This window comes from Andrographis paniculata, unplaced genomic scaffold (genome assembly GCF_009805555.1).
Source record: "Andrographis paniculata isolate CXL003 unplaced genomic scaffold, ASM980555v1 Contig79END, whole genome shotgun sequence".
In the NCBI taxonomy this organism is placed as follows: domain Eukaryota; kingdom Viridiplantae; phylum Streptophyta; class Magnoliopsida; order Lamiales; family Acanthaceae; genus Andrographis; species Andrographis paniculata.
The window spans coordinates 489,659-508,906 of NW_026137616.1; the positions used below are offsets into that span (position 1 = coordinate 489,659).

General features: G+C 37.7%; 5 protein-coding genes across 9 annotated transcripts; 2 read left to right on the forward strand and 3 right to left on the reverse strand.

Annotated features, from left to right (window-relative positions):
• The first annotated feature begins 950 nt into the window (after positions 1–950).
• LOC127240591 (probable glycosyltransferase At5g03795) lies at positions 951–4,084 on the forward strand. 3 transcript variants are annotated; one of them, XM_051259336.1, is made up of 5 exons: positions 951–1,099; positions 1,720–2,262; positions 2,332–2,465; positions 2,569–2,917; positions 3,043–4,084. In XM_051259336.1, the coding sequence occupies exons 2-5, from the start codon at positions 1,846–1,848 to the stop codon at positions 3,730–3,732; spliced, it is 1,590 nt and encodes a 529-aa protein (XP_051115293.1). In that variant the 5' UTR covers positions 951–1,099; positions 1,720–1,845; the 3' UTR covers positions 3,733–4,084. The 3 variants fall into 3 exon arrangements, with proteins under 3 accessions (XP_051115293.1, XP_051115294.1, XP_051115296.1); XM_051259337.1 differs by lacking the exon at positions 951–1,099 and adding an exon at positions 1,202–1,430; XM_051259339.1 differs by lacking the exon at positions 951–1,099 and adding an exon at positions 1,485–1,580.
• On the reverse strand, positions 4,004–4,583 carry LOC127240470 (rRNA-processing protein EFG1-like). Its single transcript, XM_051259177.1, has 2 exons — positions 4,549–4,583; positions 4,004–4,502 (listed from the first exon to the last, which is right to left on the reverse strand). The coding sequence occupies exons 1-2, from the start codon at positions 4,581–4,583 to the stop codon at positions 4,004–4,006; spliced, it is 534 nt and encodes a 177-aa protein (XP_051115134.1).
• On the reverse strand, positions 4,492–12,280 carry LOC127240588 (uncharacterized). Of its 3 annotated transcripts, XM_051259333.1 has the most exons (7): positions 11,876–12,280; positions 10,118–11,316; positions 8,541–8,687; positions 7,906–8,022; positions 7,257–7,811; positions 4,755–4,844; positions 4,492–4,617 (listed from the first exon to the last, which is right to left on the reverse strand). In XM_051259333.1, the coding sequence occupies exons 1-7, from the start codon at positions 12,156–12,158 to the stop codon at positions 4,612–4,614; spliced, it is 2,397 nt and encodes a 798-aa protein (XP_051115290.1). In that variant the 5' UTR covers positions 12,159–12,280; the 3' UTR covers positions 4,492–4,611. The 3 variants fall into 3 exon arrangements, with proteins under 3 accessions (XP_051115290.1, XP_051115289.1, XP_051115291.1); XM_051259332.1 differs by lacking the exon at positions 4,492–4,617 and having other exon boundaries at positions 4,649–4,844; XM_051259334.1 differs by lacking the exons at positions 4,492–4,617; positions 4,755–4,844 and adding an exon at positions 6,015–7,116.
• LOC127240592 (tRNA (guanine-N(7)-)-methyltransferase) lies at positions 6,305–7,242 on the forward strand. Its single transcript, XM_051259340.1, has one exon. It carries the CDS (start codon positions 6,305–6,307, stop codon positions 7,055–7,057), a length of 753 nt encoding a protein of 250 aa, XP_051115297.1. The 3' UTR covers positions 7,058–7,242.
• Positions 12,281–12,407: 127 nt separating the features above from the next.
• LOC127240590 (peroxisomal acyl-coenzyme A oxidase 1-like) lies at positions 12,408–17,696 on the reverse strand. Its single transcript, XM_051259335.1, has 14 exons — positions 17,302–17,696; positions 16,700–16,808; positions 16,550–16,611; positions 16,187–16,396; positions 15,949–16,036; positions 15,613–15,775; positions 15,086–15,284; positions 14,525–14,722; positions 14,131–14,262; positions 13,802–13,922; positions 13,478–13,588; positions 13,316–13,385; positions 13,042–13,225; positions 12,408–12,961 (listed from the first exon to the last, which is right to left on the reverse strand). Exons 1-14 carry the CDS (start codon positions 17,437–17,439, stop codon positions 12,752–12,754), a joined length of 1,995 nt encoding a protein of 664 aa, XP_051115292.1. The 5' UTR covers positions 17,440–17,696; the 3' UTR covers positions 12,408–12,751.
• Positions 17,697–19,248: the final 1,552 nt, after the last annotated feature.

Below are 19,248 nucleotides of genomic sequence, written 5' to 3' on the forward strand. Positions count from 1 at the left end.
ATTCATAGGGTGTATTTGTTGGGGGTTTAAATTTTGGATTGAGATTTGAATAATAAAAATTTTGAATGTGAATAGTTATATGATGTGATATAAATAGATCTTGATGTGATGTTTTGAATGTAAAATTAATTTTTAATATAATATAAAAAATAAAATAATAGGAGTTTGATTTGATATTTTGTGGAGGAAAAATTGAATAAATAGTAAAATTTGAGGACAATCACCCAAACAAACACATCCATAATAGACACAACCTCAAATCAAACAAACTTAAAAAAAATCTTTTTCTAAAAAATAATTCAAATTTATAAAATTATATCTACTTTATAAAATAATACTCCATCTGATTTTTTTAACCTTGTGAGTGTATTAGTGTAAAAAAATAGAGACAATTGTGTAATTATAATGAAAAAATAAGGATAATTTTACAGTGTATAATTATTTATGTAAATGAGACTGTTATTTTGAAACGGACAAAAATAACAGTAAACACTACTTATTGGGACGGAAGGAGTACTTTATAACTTATATACAAATATTAAAAGGAGTACTTTATAACTTATATACAAATATTAAATCAAAATTATAATTTAAATTAAAATAGAAAATCAAACATCAAACATCAAATACGTCTTCAATATTCCTAACCCACTAGCATTTTCAAAATAATACTCATCCCGTAAATCAGTAATTTTTATTCGTCCAATTGACAAAAATTGGTTTATATTAATGACGTAAGCTGAAATAACAAATACCTCACCATGTGCATCGGCGGCAATTCTCCAAGCTCCCGGGAGCCAGACTCCCATTCGATCTGAACCGTTCGATAGTTCGAGCTCGATGTGGTGTTGCAATCCCGGAGCACTGAGACATGGTGGGAAAATGCATGACGGTTGAGAAAAGATCACAAGGAATTGTCAAAACGGTGGAAAAGAAGAAATTTTGTATACAAAATGAGGAAGCCACATGATCTGTCATTTCCATCGCCATTGCTCCTCCAACTGTGACCTTGCCTCTCCTTTTTCTCCTCCTTTTCCCATCTTCATCTCTCTCTTTTCCATGTCTGCACGATGCTGTCTCAACTGCTCCTGCCTTCAAGGTATATAGTTACGTGTGCTTCTTCGGAATACAATACCGATGTAATTTTCTATATTATTTCAGAATTCGATGGAATTTAATTGTTGTCTGTTTGTATATGGTTTTTGGCACATATTGTTGCTTGTTTGTGAATGTGAGGAAGGAGCCTGTTTAGTAGCTCGGATGCTCGATTTATTTATTTATTTATTTTTTTCCGATGATTAATTTGTTGTTGATTGTTATGGAGAAGGATAAGCATTGCTTGAAATCTCATCGTTTTTGTTTCTACTTTACTCTAATTTCTCTGTATGGAGAGAGATTACAACGTAACTATGGGGATCGTTACCGCTCGGGTATAAATTTCTTCTATAACTTTCTCTTTCATATGTTCACAGTTTTACGATCATCTGTGTGTGCGCCTATCCAGAAACCGGCAAAAGTTGCTGTAGATTGATCCATTGATCGCACTGCAGTATTTGATTAAGAAATTTCATACAGATTATGTGAGAACACTAGTTATAAACATCGTCGCAGAGCTTCTAGTCTGTGACTAAAATATAAACCTAGATTCACATCAACAAGCTGTTTCTGCAACAGTGTGTATGTGTTTTTCCCAATTTAATGACAAAATTCTCATTCCAGGCACAGAACACGACGCAAGTGTGAAAAGGCTTCATAGAGAAACTGTGCAAAGCTCAGAGGCTTACATGTATAACCTGTAGATTGATACAAAAACAAGCCTTCCAAGCACTGGGGCACAGAATAGGCATGGCTAAGTTATTGCGGACGGTTGTAATCTATCTTATCTTCAGAAATGGCTGGAGAAAACTGCTTGTCGTCTGTTTGATATTCACGTTTACTAGCATTTTGATACTGATTTCTTCGTTGCCTTATCCACTGACCGAATGGATTCACCTACCGCATCCTGCAACTTCATCTTCGAGTAATTCAGTACGTTTGGGTGAGAATCATTTTTCAGCATTGGGCGCTCGGCATGAAATCGTGCAAGACAACTCTGTAGTGGTTCCGCATAATTCTTCGACTGAGCCAAATAAAACTGTGCTACTTGAAAAAAAGGAGAAGGATGTACCTCAAAGAAGCAAAGGACATAGACGCGGAAGGTTAATGGACTCGATTGGTCCACCATCTCCTCATATGGTTAAACGTCTCCCGCGTCAGTTGGAGGTAATACAACTTCTATGGTATTTCTAATACTTCAGATTTTAAACAGCATTTTATTTTGCTGTTATGCAGAGGTACCTGTCATCGTTGTCGCCGGATGAGGCACTTGCATTCGTTAGAAAAGATATCGAGAATGCATCCAGAGACAGTGGTGATAATCCGGAATTATATGCTCCCTTGTTCCGGAATGTTTCCACTTTCATGAGGTGAATTTGTCTGCAATTTATCAGCACTCATTTGGCTCTACAATGTTCGTGCTTGATCAGTACGATCTCTGTTTTTCCCTTAAAAATAACTACTTAATTCCAGGAGCTATGAATGGATGGAGCAGATTCTAAAAGTATACATTTACAAAGAAGGGGAGAAGCCTATTTTCCAGGAGCCTCATCTTTCTGGAATCTACGCCTCTGAAGGATGGTTTCTGAGATTGATGCTAGCAAACAGGCACTTTGTAACAAAGGATCCTGAGAAGGCTCACTTGTTCTATCTCCCATACAGCGCCCGCCAACTACAGATGACTCTCTATGTCCCCGGTTCGCATAATTTGAATCCATTAATAGTCTTTCTACGTGACTATGTGAACATGCTTTCTTCCAAGTACCGGTACTGGAATCGCACTCGCGGATCGGATCATTTTATTGTTGCCTGCCATGATTGGGTGTGACATTCTTACAGCTTTGTCCTAAAAGTTCATGCTTAATTAGTAGAATGTCTGATAATGGGAACTTACTTGCATTTGTAACTTAGTTAGCATTAATTCATTTTTCTGTCTTACAAATGCAGGGGCCTTATACATTGAAGGGGCATAAGGAGCTATTGCAAAACACCATTAAAGCTCTGTGCAACGCCGATGCATCGGAGGGTATTTTTGATCCTCGAAAAGATGTTTCCCTCCCGGAAACTACGATAAGAAGACCTCGCAGGCCTCTTAGAAATATTGGTGGGAAGAAAGTGTCGGAACGATCAATTCTGGCCTTCTTTTCCGGGCGCCGGCATGGCAAGGTTCGCCCGGAGCTCCTAAAGCATTGGAGCGACAAGGACGATGACATGAGGATTTATGGACCACTGCCAAACCGAGTGTCGAGATTTACGTCATACCCTCAGCTTATGAAATCAAGCAAATACTGCATCTGTCCTATGGGGTTCGATGTCAACAGCCCGAGGATTGTTGAGTCTATATACTATGAATGTGTCCCGGTGATCATAGCCGATAATCTGGTCCTGCCGTTCAGCGATGTTCTTGATTGGGACGCCTTCTCTTTCCGAGTACCCGAAAAGGATATTCCCAATCTGAAGGAGATACTCCTAGCAATACCTATGGAAAGATACATTGTGATGCAGAACAATGTGAAGAAGCTGCAGAGGCACTTCCTTTGGAATTTCCGGCCAGTCCCCTTCGATCTTTTCCATATGATCCTACATTCGCTATGGTCGAGCAGGCTCAAACAGATTCAAACACTACTTCCATCATAGTACCTCATCATGGCATGATCTGATCCTATTATGGTTCAGATTTCATGATCAATCCTAGAGTTTCTTCAAAATGGCTATGGTCTGGTTAAGAATCCTGTTGAAGAGGAGATCAAGAAGTGAAGTAGAGGATCATGGATAGATCATGTTTATTACTATAATTATTATTGATTAGTTTGGTTCATCATAAGAACAGAAAGAAGGCAGCAGAAACAGCGGTCATATTACTGAGGTTATGATGGTGGTAATGAGCTAATGCTGTGTAGAACAGCTTTTAGTCATTATCATCATCATCTTCTTCATCTTCATCTTCTTCCTCAAGCTCAAGAAAGCACTTGACCCACTCCAAACCATAAGTCCCTTGTCTCGAAAAATCGAAGAGTTCTTCATTATCGGAGGAGGCTTGCAATCCCTCTCCACTCCCACTACCTTGTTCTGCTCCTCCCATCATCATCATCACCATTTCCTGCTTGTTCTGACTCACCTCCATGGCCGACGACGAGGATGCTTTCCTACCTCTATCGTCGTCATCATAATCATCTTGATCATCACCATCGTCGTCGTCCTCATCTTGATCATCATCATCATCTTCTTCTTCTTCTTCTTCTGCTTCAGTCCTCCAGTTCTTGACCAGGGAAGCTGTGTATGTAGCAGGGAGTTTCTCCATCAGCTTGGCCTTCTTCCTCAAGTGCGCATTCCAGTAGTTCTTGATCTCGTTGTCGGTCCGGCCGGGGAGGCGGCGCGCTATCAATGACCACCTGTTCCCTAGAAGCCTGTGAAGCCTGAGGATCAAGTCATCCTCAGCTTCAGAAATGTTGCCTCTCTTGATATCTGGCCTGAGGTAGTTCAGCCATCTCAGCCTGCAACTCTTCCCACACCTATTCAACCCTGCACAATAACAATAATAATAATACTTATCAATACAAACATGCATATCATCATCATCCAACTTACACTGTTTCAAAACTAAAACTTTCTAAGTGAACACCTAAGGATTAGCGACTGCGGATTATAAATATGCAAACCTGACTTAATGGCGACAGATTTCCATCTTCTAGGGCCATAGATCTCAACATATTGAGCAAGTTTGGCATCTTCTTCGGCTGTCCAAGCCCCTTTGTTAAGAGACATTGATGAAGATGATGATCTTTTCACAAGTACAGCACCATTTTCATGGTGAAGAGGAGTAGGAGTAGGAAGACTACAGTAATGTTGGCTCTTGTCAGCCATGCAATAATAATCATCCAACTCAATTTTCTGAGTCTTTTATTTTGGTCCTCTCCTCTTGATTTAATTAAAAAGCACAGGGAAAAGAATGAAATATGAAGATGGGGGTTGGAAGAAGATCAAAAACACCTGCCTGGTGGTTAGTCAGTTCACATTATATTCTCAACTACACTACACGACAAATCAGTATATCTACCATCCACTTTAGTCACTACTATCCATCCAACACCCTCTCTCTCTCTCTCTCTCTCTCTACTATTTATTTAATTTATTGGGCAAATTCAAATGATTAAGCAAACTTAGCATTATCTGCAAGAGGTAGCTTAAATTGAAGCTGGTTTGTTTTTCGTGGAGGTTACTACTTTTTACTTTTTGATAAGAAGTTTAATTTAACTATATTTATTATATGCGTACTTCCATATGCTTGTTGCTTTCGAGTACACTTATGTTGATTCTTTTATTCAATTGTATGTATTTGTTTCGGATGGATTGTTTTTGTCTTTGTATCACTCAATGTTTTACACCTATTAGATTGGCGATTTGTATTTCGTCTTTGTCATTTATATAAATTAATGCAAAATTCTATTTTCTTTTTTTAATGTGATATATATAACATCATGCGTAATTTTAGAGAAAGCCAACAAAAATTGACGTCCTTCAAGAAAAGAAATATATTTTATATACGAAATTAAAAATATTAAATATAGATTTAAAAGAATATATATTCAATAGAGATAAATTTAAAAGAAACATATCATCTGGCATTCATTGTTGTTTTTTAAAGTTGTATTTAAGTGAAGGTTTAGTTCATGTTTTAAATGAATTAATTTTTTTTATGGACGGTAAAAAAAAAAAATGTGTTAAAAATATAAATTATATTATTTTAAAAAATATTTAATTTTTTTAATTTTTTTAAAAAAGATATATGATTTTTATTTTTAATTTTATAAAACACATTTCTAATTGTTTATTATTATTTATAAAAAATAAAAAATGATGTTGAAAAAACCATTTCCTAAATTTCAAGGTAAAAAAACTAACCCTAAAACACACCCAAATTAACCCTGTAAAATCCCTCTACATATAAACGATAAATATAATACGCATAACGGCGGCCGTCAGTGTATTTGAATCTCCTTAAGCCTCACTTGGTCTCCAGCGCATATCCATACGTGTTAGGGTTTAGGATCCACCAAGGGTTTTCTCGCTTTGCTTGTATTATAGGAAGAAGCTTCATTCAACCTAACCCTAACCCTAACCCTAACCCTAGACCGACACTGACTAGAATAGAAGAAAGGAAAGACCTCACCGTCACCGTTCGACGCTGCAACCACCACCGCCGTCGGCAATGCCGGACCACGACCCGAATCTGAATCCGACCCACAGCAAAACCACCGGGCTTCCCCGGAAGCGCTTCTACCGCGCCCGCGCGCACAGCAACCCCCTCAGTGATTCCCATTTCCCCGTCCCAATCTCCCCCGCTCAATTCGATTACTCCCTCCACTTCCCAGGATTCTCCGATCGTTCCCAAAAAATCGAGTTCGCCGACGTCGGTTGCGGCTTCGGAGGGCTTCTGATCGCGCTGGCGCCGCTCTTCCCCGCCACGCTGATGGTCGGCATGGAGCTGAGGGACAAGGTCACCGAGTACGTCAAGGAACGCATCCTCGCCCTCCGCGCCTCCAATCCCGGCCACTACCACAACGCCTCCGTGGTGAGGACCAATTCCATGAAATACATCCCCAATTACTTCCACAAGGGGCAGCTGACGAAGATGTTCTTCCTCTTCCCGGATCCGCACTTCAAGGAGAAGAACCACCGCCGCCGCGTCATTAGCCCCCACCTGCTGGACGAGTACGCCTACGTGCTCACAGTAGGGGGGATTATATATACCATCACGGATGTCGAGGAGCTCGGGGTCTGGATGAAGGCGTGTTTGGAAGAGCATCCGCTGTTTGAGGCGGTGGCGGCGACGGAGCTTCAGGCGGATCCGGTGGTGGAGCTGCTGAGCACCGCGACGGAGGAGGGGCAGAAGGTTGCGAGGAATGGCGGGGAGACGTTTACTGCCGTGTACAGACGGATCCAGGCGCCACCATCTTCTTAGTTGAATTTATAATATATATATATAAATTTCTATGCATTTCTTCGCCAAGGAATCAAAACCTTTTTTCACAAAACAAGTGCAAGCTTTTACTTTTCTGTACAATCCAATATATGTATGTATCTTTTGTGATAGTTTTGCTTGCCTAAGTTGCAAGAGCTCTTTTGATAATACTGAATGCAGCAAAAGTGAGAATCATTACCACAAACTTCTTGGAAGCCAGCAGCCTGAGATTAACCCGCAAACCATGTGTTCTCATGAACTCAGCTATGCTCCGGCGCATCCACGTCAGCCAACAAACAACACACCACAGCACCACTTTCACGGTCTCAATAGGTCCATGCACGCTTCCGTCGGGGACACCCAATTCAACATATGACGAGCCACTGCTTCTTCCTTGGTTCTCGTTCAGCCCGAGCTTCTCATTAACCAGACCTGATATATGCACTAGTAGTGACGCTAGCCATGCAACCTCGTCGTTGGAGGCAGGCCGCTTCATCCAGTCACCCTTGTATTTTATCTTGGCTCCATTGTGGTGGCCGAAGCTTCTAGGCTTGAATATTTCATCGCGGGATTGCTGGTGGTGGTGTCCTGACTCAGCTGCTGATCCGCCGGGCATGGGTGGTGATTGCCGAGTAAATGGACTTCCGAACAGCTGGCTCAATTGGGCTTTCAGTGAATCCAGATACTGGAGGTTTTGGGAGAGTGTGTTGACGGAGATTGCTTGTAGTTCAGACTCTGCTCTCAACAGAAACAGCTGCAAAGAGTCCAAGAAATGCAATGAAATGTCAGCTGAATAATGCTTAGATACAAGAGCGCTACGAGCATTGCATAATAAATAATTCATATACCTGAAGCAAATGCTGACCGCCATCTTCTCCATTAGCAAAGAGCCGCAAGTCTTTGTTCCAGTTCTCATGCAAAAAGGATCCATCTGCTTCATTCTCGCACAGGCCATCCTCCCAGTCCTGGAATAGTTGGAAACTAACTCAGTTAGGCAGATGAAAGAATGCATTGATATCCCCAAGACATCAGATAGTGCTCTGTGTAGTCTACACAATAACCTATCCTCACCTCTAAAGAATTGAGGAGAAGTTGAAATTTGTTAAATAGATGTAAATATCTTATCACAAGTAAGAACAGAAAAATTGGTTGGATGTTATTTTGAAATTTGACACTGAACCTCAGGAGTAACATCTTACATGGACATATTGAGTACTAGATAGTGCATGGGGCATAAATTCTAGGACATACCCAACCATGATCACACTGAACCTCAACAGTGTATTATTAACACAGCAATGGTAATGTGGTTCAGCATCTCATAAATAACTGAAAAGAGGATTCCAGAAAGGCATGTTGGAATGATAAGTAGGATGATATTCCAAGTATATTTTCAGGAGTAAAACATTTTGCGAAGCAACCAAATGAGCAAGTATACTAACAAAATTTGCAGAGAATTACAATCACCAGCAAAGGTAGATACCTGTAATTGTTGGCAAATTATTGGAATGGATCTGTTCACTGGAGAGAGCACTGATTTTTTCGAATCAACAGCTTTTGAATGGAAGACAGTGTCAACATTCTTTATGAGATCCATGAGCTCAACAGATGAAGTTAATATGCTTATTACCTGCATAGATTTTGAAAATATGAATATCTATGCATGTATGACTCTGCAGGCATGTGCTTATTGACAGCATTTTCCATTTCTTTAAGTTCTTCGTGCATAATAGTTTAACAAGATTCAGTAATTAAAATTTCTTCTGTGGTTGAAGTGTGTCTTTCTCTGTTCTCTCTAGGGTGGATCTCGAAAGATACGAAAGATCTCCCTGTTAGCAGCCTTAAGAAACATACAAGGACAAAACGACTCAAGGAACAAAATAATACTCCCTCCGACCTACATACCGTGTCTATTATACTATAGATACGGGATTTTAGAAGGAGTGTAATTAGTACATAATTAAGAATATATTAGTAAAAATAATTATCCTATAATATAAATAATTATAAATTAAGATTAAGATAACGAATTAGTTTAATTAAAATTTTTAAAAAAATAAAATTAAAAAGTTTAAAATGAGATTAAAGTGTATAATCATTTTCCAAAAAAAGAAAGTGACATTGTATGTGGGACGGACAGAAACAACAACGTGGACATAGTATGTGGGACGGAGGGAGTAACATTCAAAGAAATGGAAAAAAGAAAACAAAAAAGGTGTAGCTTTCTACAGCAAAATGATAGCCATAAAAAAAAAAACAAAGACACTCTGGATAAAATGATTAATCTTCGTAAGGATTTTACAATTATAATCTGAGCGAAATATGTTTTGCATGGATGCACAATGTTAAGGCTTAATTGTCCCCATCCATCCATTTGTTGAAATGGTATTGTCCAGTCTGATAGTTCATGCAAGAAACCATCAGATTAAAGCCATCGACTCTGGCGACAATTTACTTGAACCTATTAGTTTGAGAGGCAGTAAACATTACACAGCAACACAAAACCAACATAGATGAAAATTGCTTCAAGAAGACCTGTTTAGTCAGGATCCCTCAACCATCACTTGGAAAGATGATTCCAAAAAAAAAAAGAAATGGTTTTGCTTATACAATTAAAGATAAAACTTAAGCAAAAATGGTTCATAAAATCTTTATGCAAACAGCAACATTTTTTTTTAACACCACGAGCTTGGGCAAATATTTATTCAAGGACATGAAAGGAAATTCATATAAACAAATACAGGTAGAACTAAATTTACAAAGAATTTATTGTCCTCTATCCACTGCAAATTCAGCTTTGTTACTTCACATGCCAAATACCAACTACCTAGTTGAGCAATGCAAGTTTTTTACAGTTCTAAAGCATTAGAAAAAAGCATTAACTCCAAACATATAAGTCTTTCACATACAATACCTCTAGCCTAATACTTAATTAATGTGCAACATATAAATCATAATCTTTACTTCCTCGAATCAACAAATACAGTAGGATAACAAACAAGAATAAATGAAAAATTAGTGAACCCGAAAGTTAACAGGCAAGATCAGAATGTTGCGTACCTTAGCAACCATCTGAACAATTGCTTCTGTATCTGTATGAAGGAACTTGTGCGCAAATCCAATAAAATGCATAACCAAGGAGCTATAATATAGATAATTGGCCAACACAAATCCCTGACAAGAGGAGGAATATCCAGAAGACGATCTAGGGACAGAGTCTGCAGAATCCTTAGGTGCCAGCCCCAAACTCTCATTAAGATCAGCAAATTCTTCATGATTAGTTGACCATGGCTCCAGATAATTGATCCATGCAGAAAATGCTTGTGATGCATTCTTTATGGAAGTCTCCACTGGATAAAATAGAAAGGTTCTCAAAATAAATCTGTATAGAGGCCTCTGGATCAACGTGTTCCATGATATAACAGAATGTATGCTGATAGCAGCATCTCTTGACTTAACATCAAATAAACCTGAAAGTTTCCAGCCAGCACTACCAACATATTCTATCAGATTCATCCCATCCATAGCAGTTTGTATATTCAGATTCAAATACTTTACAAAAACATTTATCACATCACCCAGTCCAGGTGTAGGTGGAGTCTCTCCCAGAACAGATCTAAAAGGAAAAGATATACCGAATGCTTTGCACAAGCTTACAGGCAAGGGTGAAAAATCATTATCAACCAGCCAAAAATGGATCAATGTATTTATCACAAATTCTGCCCGGTCTTTAGCACAACTATCATAACCTGGAGAATAATGAAGAAGTGAACTTCGGTATGGCTGATACACATTTACATCTTGGACAGATACAAAAGAGTGGAGGTATGCATACAGCAATCGTGCATACAAGTTACTCTCAGGCTTCTTTTCTGTTTCACGCTTACTACTCGAAAGACCAGGGATCGAATAAGACCAGTTTTCCAATCTAGATTTCTTAGCCTGAGGAGCTTTTGCTGCCTCTGATTCCTCGCTGGTACCTCTACAAATCGGGTAAAAAGCAAACCAAAAGAAGTAGTATTCAAAAACATTTAACTGAACCTGATATGAAGAACCCTGATTTGGATCTCCCTTAACCCTGCCCTTGAACAAAGGACACATGTTGCCTAAAACCTCACAATCTTGTTTTTGAAGCATGTAACGAACCCACTCAGGCAATCGTTCATTCGGAAAAATGTATTTGATAAGGGAAATCTGGTCAGCTGCTGATATTGAAGATAATAACACTCCGTTTGGTGACAGTAGGCTGAAAATTCTTCCTGTTTACAAACACAGTACAGAGAGAACATAGTTATGAGGTTTTCAATTAAAACTTAAATTCAGGTTGCAACAGTCATATGAGTAGCAAATCCTTTGGGTGATAGGAAGACTACAAGCGAAGTCAGCTGATGAAAAAATCAAATAAGTGAATAAAAAGAGATCCGAAAAAAATGACAGATTGGTCGTACAACGTTACCAGACTATGAACTTCAAAACAAGTCCTTGAATTGCAAAGATAAAACACCTCAAGCAACATCAAGCAGGTATTATAAACATTAATAATAAATCAAGTCATAGGTTTGAAAAATTCAATCGACAAAGAAGCATTACTAAACACTGAATTAGCGCGTATAAAGCCTCACTGGCAGGCTTCATATCATCTTCGGAAACAAAAATGTCTTACTGAGGTGTATAACCACAGAATAAAATACAAACATCAGTAAATGAAAATAAAAACAGATCGAAGAATTTTCCTCGACCTTAGCCATTTTCCATAACATTTCAGAATAAATTATAAACAGAAGCTCACGAGAAGTGGCCGCACCACAGAAGCCATACCTGCAAGCTCCAAATCTTTTTCCGAAGTAGCAACATCGATCCATCCGTTGCAAGGGCGGGGCTTTGGAGGCGTAGAGTCATCGAAGCCAAATAGCCTGCAAATTAGAGCGGGAAAAGTGATGGAGAAGAACCATCGCTGTTGATCGGGAGTGTGCTTCCGGAGGAAGGATTCCAAAGCGGAGCAGGCGGAAGCAATCTGCGGCGGAGAAAGCGCGGCGGCGACGGAGGACGCCAACTCATTCGCCTTCGTGAACGTATCGGCAGCGTATGAGTGCGAAATCATGGCGTAGGCGAGATGAAAGAAAAAAAAACGGGTAGGGTTTGGAAAGGTTTAGGGGAGATTTTGAATGGAGCGAGTGGTAAATGGCGCCTTTTAAGTAGAATAAAGTCTGCAGAATATGGGGGAGGGGCCTGGAAGCCGGAAAGCGATGACGTGCCAGCTTGGGGCCCCTGTGTCGCCCATCGTACATATCCCTCTCCAAGGGTAAAATCGTAAGTTCGTAACACGATGATAATCAACGTAAAAAACACCTAACGCAAAAATTAATTAATAAATACACCGTTGAACATTGATCTATCGTCAATAGATAAAACAAAGGCACGTATCCCGAGGGTGGATCAGACCTCGACACGTATCTTCAGACAAACTAAGAATCCACGGTTTTCAATCAGAGTCGGGTCCGGGTCCGGGTCCGGGTCGGCCGTGACCCTGACCCGACAAGTTCATATCCAGGCGTTCCCTATTTATTGTACAGTACCCTTCAGCTTACCATTATTCATTCCTCAGTAATACACTAATAAATAGTCGCAGGGCTCCTGTCTTGTCCCAGCATTATCTTTTATTAATTTCTTCCAAATGTAACGGATCCTCTTCAACTACAATCTTGCAGTATGGAGCTGTTGCTTGAGCACAGGGCGTACATATTCATGGTAGCCGTCGGGCACCACAGTTTCATTCAGAGGGTCCTCCCACGCAGCGTCGTACAGTTTGGGGTAAACATTGCCGTCGTAGCGGCCGAGAATGGAGCCGAGGAAGTGGTCCGTGTAGTTGAAAGCGTCGACGAGGGCAATGGCATTGGGGCGAAGCTGGAACAAACAGCATGCAATCGTTCATTAGTAAATTCGATCTCAGAGAGTACGACAATTGTAAGAGTCGACAGACACACCTTGGCCAACAGTGCTCGGAGCTGGTTGTTAGCGAGCGAGGCCTGTTTCGGGGTGAGATAGCTGGTGGCGAGGAAATCGCCTTGATGCTTGTGTACAAGGGAGAGACTATATATGCTGCAAAGTGTCTCTAGTTGCTGCTTCACGCCTTTCCCGGGAATGTCTTCTTGGAGTTTCTCGAGAAACCTGAGAAAAGAACAAAAGTGTTCTCCTCTGTTAGAAAGCTCACAGTTGCTTCATGATCACAATTCAGTTTGTAAGAGAAGTATTACTTACTTGGAGACAATAATCAGTTGGCAGTGAGCAACTGCAGCGTCGACTAAATCGGCCGATAGCTCTGCAAAGCCTGCAGGAAAATGGGATTGTATTCCTTCATCCAGCGTATATTTTGTATTTAAAATATCACATTAAATAGGTATTACACAAGCCAGAGTATACCTTCTTCGGGGCTAGCAAACTTGGTAAGATTTTTAGCACAGGCAACAGACATTCTAGCAGCTCTTGCCTCAAATGCTTCTATTACTTGACTAGGCTTTAACCAGTCCTCAGCTGCAGATGTACAAACAGGAGTCACCAAACAAATCGACCCATGTAAACAATGTGTTCATTAAAGAAAGGATATGGCTCATGTACTATAACCAGGAAGGTATTATTACTGCTATTATTGATTTAATAAAAGTTCAACTTTGGGTTGAAGCAGTTTGCAGTTCACAATGTACTTCGAAAACAGGTAATACTTTCCAGAGAGGAACAATAGCTCACCTTTTTGGACATTACATCGACATTGCATTAACTGTTCCATTTTTCCCATATAAGCAACTGTGCCAACTAGCTGTTTTTTCATTCCAAGCTGGGAGACCGTCTTCACGAGAAACCTAGCTACCTATAGAATAAATTTCATATGGTGAGTAAATTGCTCTTATAATTGATAATATGTCATGGATATGAAGTAATTATTCAAAATATATTGGAGACATGCATGAACAGTATATTCCAACAACATTTTCTAACTAAAAGCTTTCGGGCATACTATGTAGTAGTTAATAACATGTCCTGGTGCTTGGAACTAAAACATGTCTATAGAATGGTACCTGAAGAAGTAGGACAACATTGTCTCCTTCATACGTACAAGCTGGAACAAAAGCAGCAAACAATTCAGGAAGCCCGCTGCTGCAGAGATAACCATGGCCGCCACATAGTTTTCGGCATTCTTCAATTCCATCCTAGGAAACAATTAAAAAGCAGATAAAGTTTCTAAAACCAGGAATTCACTAATACATTTTTGCTAAAAGCAAATGCCGCATAATTGTGAATTGTTCCCAGATATTTAAACCTTGCTATAGTTTATATAGTGAACATTATAGACATTGCCCGTACCAGTAAAGGATGGGGGCCAAATGAAGAAAACAGAGTAATAATGTAAGTATGAGCACGCAGAATGCACGTAAAACATATATCATGAGTGTATTTCAACTGATAACATACAGCAGTAACAGAAGTAGTCAGAGACTTCAATCCAGCAGTGCACGCATGAGCTTCGGGTAATGTTGAAAAGTCATTAACTTTGGATCGTTCTGTCACATCTGTGTAAAGCCAACTCAGCCATTGACTAACAAATCTGAAGGCATACGCAGAAGCCAGCAAAGGAAAGAGTCTGCTTTGTTGTGTTCTGTAGTCAAGGACCTATAATTTAAAATACAGAAAAACACATAAGATGTTAATCAGTAACTGTTGTATGGTAATGGTGAGGAAGATAATTGGAAGTATTAGCTGCTTCATTTACACATTATGTGATTTCATGAACAAGCATTTCAAACACACAGGAACAAAACTATTGCTTAAAATGATCATTACAGCATCTGACCAATTAAGCTCTCAAGGGTATATTTTCATAATAGAGTACATGGAAATTTGAACAACACCAGTTGATTCACTTTGCACTCACTAGCAGAGTTAAAGACGCTTAGATTAATATGATAAGAATATCTAATAGAGAAAACAGGAAAGTGGCAAGCATGCATTGCTGTGAATCGAATAGCCAAGTACCTGAGTTTCAGGTCCACCATTCTGTGATCCAAATTGCCTACGTACAGCACTATACCTGGTAGCAATACAAACAGCCCTTGATAAAGCTTGGGAAGCATCTCTAACAATTGTTTGCCGCACAAATACCATAGTCCCATAAAGCAACTGCCGTGGCACATCTGATTGCTTATATTTACCTTCCCTTGTCACTTGTGAAACCCTGAGATATTCCAGAGAAATTTTATCAATATAATAGATATCTACACATCGGACAAACTGTGACAATAAAAGTCATGAAAAAGAATAGATTAACATGTGACAAATGTATCATATTCTAAGTCCTAGATATTAAATAAATGACTGTCTGGAATGTTAACATTTGATATTATTTCTACAAAGAAGAACATTTCCCGATTCATTCACTCAGCAACATTACCACTCCATAGGTAATGCGGATACAACTAATATTTTAATAGAAAGTGCAAAAAATGCTTCTGGATTAGTTTGGAAAAATTAAATTGTAGATGCATATATGGATAAGAACATACCTCATCAGCATCTGATCTCTTGGAATACGAACATTATTAAACCTCAACACTCCATTGTCCATAGTGTTGTATCCACCATTTCCAAATTTCGTTCCAATATCACCAATGGTTAATCCAGGAAGTGGTTTATGGTCCTCCAAACTTCGTAATTGGACAATAAATCCTGAAAGGCAAACACTTTTACTCATCATCATCTAAAGTACTACTCCCTCCATCCAGGGAATTTAGTCTCATTTCTTTGTAAATATACAAAGGAATGGGCACAAATTCTCCGGATGGAGGGAGTATTATTCTTTGTCAATTATGTCAACCACAAGAAATCTAACTAGTACATACCATGAACACCATGGTCTTCACCATCTGTAATGAGACGAGCATACACAACAGCATGTGTAGACACTTTACCCAGACCACCAGGCCACCACTATACAGACAAAATACACAGAACACAAAAGGGTAAACTGTAAATTAGAAAATGTAACACAAGATGCAATCATAAGTATCCGGACAAAAAGTAATAATGTCTACTATTTTGCCCCTGCAGAAACTAGGGAGACAGATCCTTATGACTTACTTTGCTTGAAGTCAGAGTAGGACTATGAAGAATGAATTCATCTGTTTTAGGATCAAACGTCGCGGTAGTTTCAAGACCTTGCACATTAGAGCCATGACCAAGCTCAGTTTGTGCATAACAGCCAATTATCTTCATCTTATAGGCCAATGGCAGCCACTTTTCCTGCTGTTCATCAGTACCCTGCCCTTTTATGGCTGGCACAAACATTCCCTAAATAGAAAGATAAGACTAATCAATCTCATTTTCCAAGAGATTTAAAAGAGAAGCATAACTTTTTGAATAAATCAGCTCATTAGAACAACTTGAACCAACTAAATTAATATATATATACATATATATATATATATAAAGGTGAAAAGCTACCCAATGTAGGTCAGTATAAGCAGGTTCATCCACAAAAAACCTAAATTTCAGTGCCTCTTCTTCTGCAGCCATGAGAATCAAACTGATTGAATGAGAAACAGTTCCACAAAATCAGCTAAAATAACTAATGCATTTGACGAAAAAACTCACGGGAGAGCTGCAGCTCATTAATCCTTTTCCATGCGTGTGCTGCCTTCCTAAGAGTGTTCTTGAACAACTCCTTTCTTGGAAGCATAGCCCTGTTGTCCTTCCTGAATACCTACAATAGACAAGTACAAAATAATAGCTCACCCCTTATCTATACAGGATAAATCTGTTTTATCATTGCAAAGCTACTGCAAAACTTTAACTTCTGCAAATTTGAGTTAATATTCAATTTTCAATGGCTCATCCGTAGCAAGATTGATCCTAACTTTTAAATGATTAATTGTTTTAAAACTGAACGCCCATAAAGTATCATAAAAGATTCAAATTCAACCACGATATCTACTTAATATTTCCTTTTCATATACAATTAAGATCCTGACTTAAGAGTTCCTCAATATTCTGGTGAAATTCAGTATTTGCGATATCTGGTCTCATCCTCACTACTCATAGATTTAGCATCTGATTCACCGCAGCATATACGAAACCCTCAGGATTATACGAAAGATCATTTTTTTCACAAAAATAAAAAGGGAGAAAATCGAACTGCTCCATTCGGATTTAAACAGATCCAACATTCAATAAATTAATAATCGAAGGAAAATTACAGGATCGCTGGCAACGAGCTTCGATATACGATCAGACACTTCGAAGATGTGCCGCGAACCGTCCCAGACAACTTTCATGGCCTCCACATCGAACTCCGCCGTCTTCCGCTCATCAGCAAGGTAGTCGACTCCCGCCATTTCACTTAACCGGATTAAACCGAAAACAACGAAGCTACGAATAACCCACCGCTCACACCGAAATTCACGTCGAATTGTTCCCGATTGTCCGCTATCGCATACGCCTATATATATTTATATAGGTAGAGAGAGACGAATGCCGCGAGCGCGAGGAAATGTCGAATCCCCCCCTGGATTAAGGGTTGGGAGCAGAGTCGCGTCTGTTTTTGAGCTTATCGAGATCGTAGTGTGAGTGTCGGATAGGCCATAGATGTATGTGTGTTATTTTTATGCCATCTACTAAGGGTAGGTCGGTACCCGTAGTCCCAATTACTTTGTTAGGGTGTGTTTTTTTTATAAAGTTGGAAAAAAAAAAAATAGTTTAAATTTAATATAAAAATAACATTTGATATAATATTTTTTAATATAAAAAAGAGATATTTTTTTGAAAAGTACATCATTTAAATAGTAAAAATATGATAAAATTTAGTTTGGATTTAGTACAGCGTGTTTGATCGTGTGTTTTTCCTATTTCAATTGCTCCGTTTAAAGGTATTTAGCGAAAACAAATATTTATAATTTGTATAAAAAATTAAAATATTTTAATATTACTATACAAACATTTTTGTAAAAGTAATAAAATTTATTTTAAAATTAAAAAAATATATAGTCAATGAATAGATTTTTTATTTAATTTTTGCAGGCACACCGATTAGGTAAATTAGTATTTATTTTTTATCATAAAAAAATATTTTTTTTTTCACCTAATTTTTTAAAAATTTGGGTATATTTGAATATGCATAATTTTACATAAGAAAGTATTTTATAGAAATATAATATAATATAATAATATATAATATTTATATAACTACTATTTCTTCCATTCAATTTAATTTGTTTTATATTTTTATTTCTGTCCAATATAATTTATTTTTTTTTAAAAATATAATTATACACTTTAATCGTATTTTAAAATTTATAATTATTTTAAAAAAAAATATTTTAATAAAATTATTTAGTCATTTTAATTTTAAATTATAATTATTTTTATTAACTATAAAATTTTAGCTGCAAATAAAATATTGTAGTATTAAAATATATATATATATATATATTAAAGAAATTTTGACCAATTAAAATGATAGCGTAGTACAATTATCGTGAGCACTGACCATAGTCAGTCACGTGAACAATGATTTATTGGGTGTGTTTGTTGGGGTTTTGAATTTTAAGTTGGGATTTGAATAGTAAAAATTTTGAATTTGAATAGTTGTATGATGTGATATAAATAAGTATTGATGTGATGTTTTGAATGTAAAATTAATTTTTAATATAATATAAAAAAAATAAAAAATAGGTGTTTGATTTGATATTTTTAAGAAAAAAAATTAAATAAACAGTATAAATCCAATCCAATCCCCAAACAAAAACACTCTAAAGTAATTTATCTTCAGACGAGAAGTACAAATTAAATGCGAGGTAGTTGCAACCAACTTTTCGTTTCCTATAGAAACTTTTGGTCATAATATGTGATCTACAGTACATTATTATTATATTATTATTTTTTTTTTTATTTTTTTTTAAGTAATTGCACTATCTATTTAATATTATAAATATCTTTACCATTTAGAACAATACTAATATTTCTAAAATTCAGTGCAAAAACAATCGAATACATAGGTATGGGACAAAAATATATCATATCAAATAATTATTTAATAAAACAAAATTTATTGTATATTCGGTGTTCAATTTTATCAAGTGTCACTGTGTCCTAGTCAACCATCATGACTGTGAGTGAGACCAAAATTTCAAAAACAAATTTCAATT